This window comes from Bombus bifarius, unplaced genomic scaffold (genome assembly GCF_011952205.1).
Source record: "Bombus bifarius isolate JDL3187 unplaced genomic scaffold, Bbif_JDL3187 scf7180000009743_frag, whole genome shotgun sequence".
NCBI lineage: Eukaryota > Metazoa > Arthropoda > Insecta > Hymenoptera > Apidae > Bombus > Bombus bifarius.
This window is the reverse complement of record NW_022885309.1, coordinates 5,930-13,794: the sequence shown is the minus strand read 5'-3', so window position 1 is coordinate 13,794 and position 7,865 is coordinate 5,930. Positions and strand designations below refer to the sequence as shown.

The window sequence follows — 7,865 nt, the reverse complement described above, 5'->3', positions numbered from 1 at the left end:
GTTCGGCAGATGGCGATGATGAGATATAGTGCAACAAAGTGAAATTTTACGCGCGTAAATCTAACAGGATTATAATGTAACAGAAGCACAACAAAGAGGAAACTTGTGATGAAAAAGGAAGAATATATTACCAACGAAACTCTTTTGCTCCATTTTCTTTCGTAGAATTATATTTCACTTGCGAGTATTATAGCAGGTCTGCCTTTGATACAAAAATCATAAAAGGTTTACGTATCTGCACGTATATTTACGCTGTATGAACGACACTCGAGTATTACACGCATGCATTATCGACAAATAGATCCACGTTCGAGATAAGAGTTCCTCTTTGATACTTTCTTATGGTATAAATAACGAGAAATTATCAGGAAGTATGTTACAGTGAAACTGCTCGTACTTCGTTACTTTTACTCGCATGTATGACACCTACAACGATATTCTTTGTTGAATCAATAAATAAAAGCGCTCCCCAGCGTACATACAAGACTAGATCTTGAAATATAAGAATCGACGTAACAATAAGACTAAAAAAGTTCGAAATGAAAATAATTCGCCGAAACGGCAAAAAGAGAATACCTGACACAAAAATAACGATACGGTAAATCAGCGTCCCGTTTTAATTTTCATCGATCAGTCGTCCAGCAAGCGAGATGTGTCAAGCAGCAACGGCGACAAGGTAACAGAGACGAAATATTATCGAGTTAACGCACGCGAAGTGGTCGCAGGAATGGCTGACGGGTGCGAGAGTGTAATGCACTTACGTCACGCGAATTTCAGACGAAACAACTGGTGGTGTAACGAAAATTTAGCGTCGCAACCGAATGTGCTAAATATAAAATGGATGGCTGTTGACCGAAAGAAAAATGCTCGACGATACGGTGCCGCCGTTTGTTCTCTTACAAGATTGAACGTCCACGGTCGACCCATTTACCAGACCCTCCTCGTTACACGAAGAGACGAAATCACCAGTGCTATTTAATCGCGAATTATTACACGACGGTGATAATAAGGCAAATCTAATAAAATTTACTTCTCATTAAAAAGTCGTACCAAAACAATTATTTATTAATTGGTTTATTTATTAATTCTTAAGAAGATACATATAAATAAGAAAAAATGGTAAAATTTGATTAGTATAATAAAAGTAATATATGCCTATGATCATTCTAAAATATAAAAAGTGAAATAGTCTTACGTTCATTGGTATATTTTAAGAACACATACATCTTTTAACGATAGTTGCAATGTAACATCATTTTTATATTACACGCAAGGTATGGCAAGTATTCCTGCTCTAAGGCACAATTTGAAATCAACAACATTCAGTTTAACAAATTATAACTTCTATTCGTTTTCCATCATGGAATAACGCGGTGGTGTCTTCCATATTGCACTGGACGTGCGTTGTAATCTACTCCTATCTATATTTTCAAACATTTCAGTTAAATCTGGTGTGCACATTCTTCTATCAAAGAATTTATAGACTGCTTTCTTCGGAATTTATCGTTGCATTGCAAGTTCATTTTCGCGTATGTATGCTAAAATTGATAAAAATTCGAGTACTCCATGCATTATAATGTTTATTAACTCATTAAGTAAAACAACACTTACATTGCGCCTAATGTGGAATTGTACGCCTTGGTCTGGCTTCATCGTCCGATGTGTCGTCGTCAGGTTTACTGTGCAAAACAGAAGTGGACCTTACTGTTTGGAGCTATATTTTGGATAAAATATCGAATGAATAATAGCTTGTGTTTTTATAACAGAAGAATGCTTTGATACTGTTTGTAATGTTACCTGCGATGTCATCATCTGAGTCTCCTTCTTTTGTTTCGCTAATAAGATTTTTTTTGCTTTTTCGACAGATCTTCGTGCCAGTTTTTGAACAATGGCTTTTTCTGAAATTTTTTCTTTTTCAAAGGCCTCGATTCTCCTTCTTACGGGCACATTTTTCTTCATTTCATTTTGAATGTCCTGTTTCGTCATGTTTCTATTAGACATTTCCCTTTCACGGGATGGCTCATCTTCTGCGAATAATTCTTCGAACTCGGTGAGTCCAATCGCTTGATTCAGCTGCTGAACCTCCTCCTGCAGAGTTATTGGCGACCGTGATGTAAATTTAGGTTCATTATTTTTTCCTATACTACTAGCCAAGTTTTTATTAATTACTACCGTTTCGTTTGATTTTATTGGTGATAAAGGTTCTACAATTGCGGTAGCGTCCATCATCTTCTGCGTATAAGTAGAATTGATGTCCATCGTGGAATTCATAAGAGGAGTAAATTTCTCAAGTGCATCCTCGCACATTGAAGGATCTTCAATATCATTTCTTGCTGATGGAATTACTGTATCATCAATAATATTAGAATATTTACCCTTCGTGTTTTCACTCCGTGAAAAAGTTCTCTTTATATTACTATCTCTTGTTGTCATTGAAGACTTTATTGGTTCAATCCTTTCTGGTTGTTTTGCATCTTCTTTTGAAATTGTTTCGCTTAAAACATTCTTTTTTGTTTTACTATGTTTTGTAGGACCTGTTGTGTTTTTTTCATCTGAACTACTTCTAGCACTTTCCTTTTTTTTAGGTCGGCCTCCACGTTTCCTCTAAAAATTTAGAATATATTTAACAACGTTATAGTAGTATTTATATACACAATGTACATACAATTGTATAAGCAATTAGATTTTGACGCATTAATTAACCGATATCAAACATTATTGGGTACTACATATAAGGGTTAGTATTGATTAGTAACATAAGATATGGGGTAAGATTAAAAGTATTAAATTTCATCATAATATGACACAAACATTTACATTACTGTCATCATCAAGAGTTAACCTTCGTAATTTTGTAACAAGTGACATTGACTGCTGCTTTTTAATATTAATTGCAGCTTTTATTGCAGCCTTTCTTTTTGTTCGGTCAATTGTTGTTTCCAGCACATCCCCAGTTTTTACATCTTTATTTTCTGTTTTATCATGTACTGCTGAATCTGTTACTGTATTGTCAGTATTGATAATATCATTTTCTGGGATAGTCTCTTTACGGCGATAACCTTTTTTCTTCAAAACTTTCGGCCTCTTTGTAGTTGAAGGGCCAGGGACTGATTGTGGTATTTCAGCAATTAAACCATGTAAATAATCCAGAGTGTCTTCAAGCTGGTTGTTAATATATTTTTTAACATCCAAGGAATAATTATGTATATTCGATATATCTTTGGTAATCATTTCTTTAATCTCCTTCTTTGATCCAGTATCCATATTTAAAATCTACGAATAAATGATATATATTTAATATATACATTAAACTATACTTTTTAATAATACATACCATAATTTAATATTATGGTTGAAATTATGACGTATATAGCAATTAATACATACACATGTGTTTAGTTCTATTAACTTAGAAGCACATGTAAATTAAAAAAAAATATATGTCGGAGATGAAAGAACACCGGAGTCTGTAATTGAACAATTGTAGTTATTCAATCCGATTGTAATTGTTCGAGAGTTGTGATAATGAGCTTGGGCTCGAGGCGACAGTCAGTCGCCGAACGTAGCCGCGGTCACGGGATTTGCCTAGCAAAGGTATGGAGTAATTCTATAGCTCTCCTTAAAGGAAATATTCGTGGCGACACGCGACAGTAAACATTCTAACGGTTTCTGTCCGATGGCTCGCCACACGCAGACCCTATTCTTCGAGTAAGATGATTGCCAGATGTCGATGCGTCTCCGCAGTACATGTTCGGCTAGCCCGAGGGCCCGTTATAAATCTTAAGGTTTAGTTAACTAAAGTCCTTCAAACAGACAAACAGTCTTTGTCCCAACTACAGGAAGATAGGGGAGACATATTTTTCAACGAGCGCGGTCTCCCACTAGCAACTTTCCCTCGAGGGCGGCTAGCATCTTTTTCTAACCACCGATATGGAGATTGACCAATTAGCAGCAACGTCAATTTCCCTTACTTTCTGAACGAAGGCTTTTCTCGACGAATCCGATGATCTCGTATCCTTAGACACACCCCATTATAGTTTTCCTCTGTGGCATCATCGGGACGGGAAAGGCATTCTCGTTCGCGATCTCACTGATGAAAGGAGTAACCCTTTACGACCAGTGAATATCACGCATCCGACTTAGATTTTGTGAGTACGTTCATCTATCATCCCGTCGACCGCGGATTCGTTATTGAACCTGGGATCATTGTCATTAGTTTCTCGAGTGCCTAACTACCACGGTTACTTGTCCGGCTCTATAATAATCGTATTTGCACTAGTCAATGTCTTCTCTATTGCACAACGACAACGTGTAACCCAAACGAAGATTCGTTTCACGCCCCTAACCCTAATTCTAATGTCCTCTCCGACATATATATATATGAAACAATAATAAAATAATGAAGTAACATTGAGAATAGAATCTAGTTTAATTACACATATATACCCTTTTAATAATTCCGTTCTTATAAATTTTATTAAATTTACAGTGAAGCTTACAATTACACTAATGCCAATGAATATTGACGTATGCGTTTATTATTACACTAAATAAAAATGAAAGTAATGCAATGAAAAATACAATATACCTTAATGGAAATAAAATAAGTAAATAGCGAAGTATTTATTAATATTATTATATAGCATTATATTATATTATTATAATATTTATTAATATTTACTTACCTTTTACGTTTGCAGAAAAACTATAAAATTTTAAATATAAAGAGAGATTTATAAGAGAGATAAAGCAAGTCACAGAAATTAGTGTCTTTCAATGGCAAAAATGCGTTAAAGGAAGTGAAACGATAATCTCCGTCTCGCGTCACAAGCGGAACTGTGTCAGTTTTGCTCCTTGAAAGTACACGTAGAGGTACATGAGCTAGAGAACATTTCAAATCATGTTGTTGTTTTTTTGCTTCGGAGTATCAAGATCGTGAGGACATACATAATATATTAATAAATAAACTCCGGGCAAAACAATGTCGCCGTTACGTTACCGTCGAACCGTCGAACCGTCGAACAAAGACGAATTTGAATTCTCCGACTCTCCCCCGATCTGTTTATACTATACCAGTTTAAACGGACGCAATCGTAAAGAGTTCACGAGAGTTATGGATCAGTATCTACGAGTATCTACCGTCTTTGCGAACATTATCTATAATTATTTATTTAATCATTTGAAAATATACTTGAAGGTTTCAACAACGAGCAATCTTGTCTAATAAATCTCACGATCAACCATCCTCTACACACAAGTCCTCTGAAAACATAACGACTTTTCAGTTCAATTTGAATCGTTGCGTTCAACGCCATCAGGGTGTCCTGCATAACGCGGGCATCCGACTAGGTGCTGATACCACATACAAGAACAAGTCGAATATGTGAAATAAAGCTTTTTAGCTTAAGGTCCCGTTTTGAAAAAAATACAGTTTGAACATGTTCGGTTGGCAATTGGCTTAATACACAAATTTACATTATTTTTACAAAATTTGTTAAAATTGATTAAGAAGTTACTTTCAAGAAGTAATATTTACATAATTGTAAATTGAACCCTATGTTTAACAAAATTAGGCATTCTTAAGTATTTGTTATTGTAAATTACTATTATGCTTCGCCAAGTGTGATTGGCGATTTCTGGAACACAGCGTCCATCGATGTCTTCAATGAAAGAACATAAGTTTAATAACCTAACTGTTCGCGATCTGTTCGCGAATTATTGTATTGTATTATAAATTATGTGGCATCATGATATCATAAGGAATACAAGTCACTATGATTTCTTCGTACTATTTCACAGATGGAGTGTGCAAATTTGACTTTACAATGAACAAAGTCAAACGTGACAATGACAAAATTGTATGTGGCAAAACTGGATACCTCAATGTTATACAGTGTGTCAAGAAAGTGTTTGTTGTCATCTTATGTCTTTGGGATGTAATTCTACACCTTCGGATTTGCGAAGATCTGTTGAAAAAGAGGATTCTTTTAATTTATAATACAAGATCATTAATTATTCTTTAATTAAAGTTTATATTTAAAATAAAGTTTTATAAATTTACTGATCCTCCCAATTAAATATTTATATTTAAAAAATTTAAAATCTAATATATATAAATATAAAATTCTATAGGGTCTTATCGTCCCATAAATATATTTTAGCATTTTTACTAAAAATTTAAATTAATTATATATATATGAGACAGTATATATCTCATTAATTCTTTCATTCTAGTTTTTAATTAAAAAACAATTGATTATGCTACCTTTGTACAGTCAATTATACTGCAGCCATTAAATAATTAAATCATTGGGCAGATAGACTTAAAATTAAAATCAATAAGCCATGTTTTTGATAAACAGGTGAATATATTTAATTTGCCTAATTCCTTATATATATGTATATATTTCAAAATTTATTAAAAAATAAAAATTTTAAACATAAAATATTACTAATATAATCATTATACTTAATTTAAATAAATTATAAATTATTTTTTTTATAATAAATATATATTATTCAATTTTATATAAATTTGTTAAATTTTTAAAATAAAATCATTAAATTATTAAGTATTTATTAATAAAAATTATTACTAAATCAATATAATTATAATATAAATTTTTAAATAATAATAATAATTTAATTATATATTTAAATTTATAGATTATCCCATAAATTTTTTATATAAAAATAAAAAAAATTATAAAATAAATTTTTTATATTTTTTATATATAAATTAAATTCATTTAAAAAAAAACTAGATATAAAAAAATCGATTAACATTTAATTTCTAAATATATATTATAATTTTTTATTCAACAAAAACATAATTATATATTTAACTCTTTTTCTTTCGAGAATAATGAAATTATTAAATTATATTAATTAACCCTGATACAAAAGGTACAAAATTTATTTTACTTATTTAATTCTTTAAAATTTCATTCACATTACTAAATCTATAAATCATTATATTATTTCATAAATTATTACTTTAACAATTATTTATTATACAACTTTACAAAAATATAATTTAATAAATTTTAAACTAAAATATTAAATTTATTATTTAAAAAAAAATTCAATTTAAATAATTTTCATTAAAAATGAAATATTATAAAAACTAATTTTTTATCTAAAAACATTTTCCAATATTTTTACTATGTTACGACTTATTCCACAAATGAAATTGACGGGCAATTTGTACACTTTTCAAAACTATTTTCAAATTAATTAATTTATTAATTTTACTTTTGAATCCTCTTTCAAATTAATATTAAAATATAATTATTAAAAAATTAAATTTATTATGACTCATAAATTCTTAAATATACTACATTTTGATTTGAATTAAAATTTTTTATTAAATTTTTATTAAAAGTAATTTTATATAATAATATACAACAATACATAAACATCTACTTAAGTTTATCTTATCGTGGATTATCAAATTAAACTACAAGTTTCTCTAATAAGAATGAAAAGCCGCCATATAATTTAATTTTAATGATTCAACATTTAATAATAAATCCAATATTATTATTTTATATAATAGGGTATCTAATCCTAGTTTATTATTTTATCTTATTATATTTATAAATATAAAATTTAATTTAATTATAAATTAAATTTCACCTAAAATATATAATTTTTATTAAATAATATTATTTTAAATATTTATATATATATAAATTAATAAAATTAATTTACAAATTTAGTTTAACCGCTATTGCTGGCACTAAATTAATCATTATTTATATTTTTTTCTAAATTTAACTTTCATTAATTATTTAAATTCAATTATTAAAGTAAAATAAATTTTTAATTTTAAATCATTATTTATTAATACAAAAATATAATTA

The 7,865-nt window shown here is 29.8% G+C and overlaps 1 protein-coding gene across 1 annotated transcript; it reads right to left on the bottom strand.

Moving 5' to 3' along the window:
- Positions 1 to 1,143: 1,143 nt before the first annotated feature.
- On the bottom strand, positions 1,144 to 3,264 carry LOC117215592. The gene is made up of 4 exons (XM_033461948.1): positions 2,812 to 3,264; positions 1,798 to 2,604; positions 1,612 to 1,714; positions 1,144 to 1,538 (listed from the first exon to the last, which is right to left on the bottom strand). The coding sequence occupies exons 1-3, from the start codon at positions 3,262 to 3,264 to the stop codon at positions 1,619 to 1,621; spliced, it is 1,356 nt and encodes a 451-aa protein (XP_033317839.1). The 3' UTR covers positions 1,144 to 1,538; positions 1,612 to 1,618.
- Between the last annotated feature and the right edge of the window lie 4,601 nt (positions 3,265 to 7,865).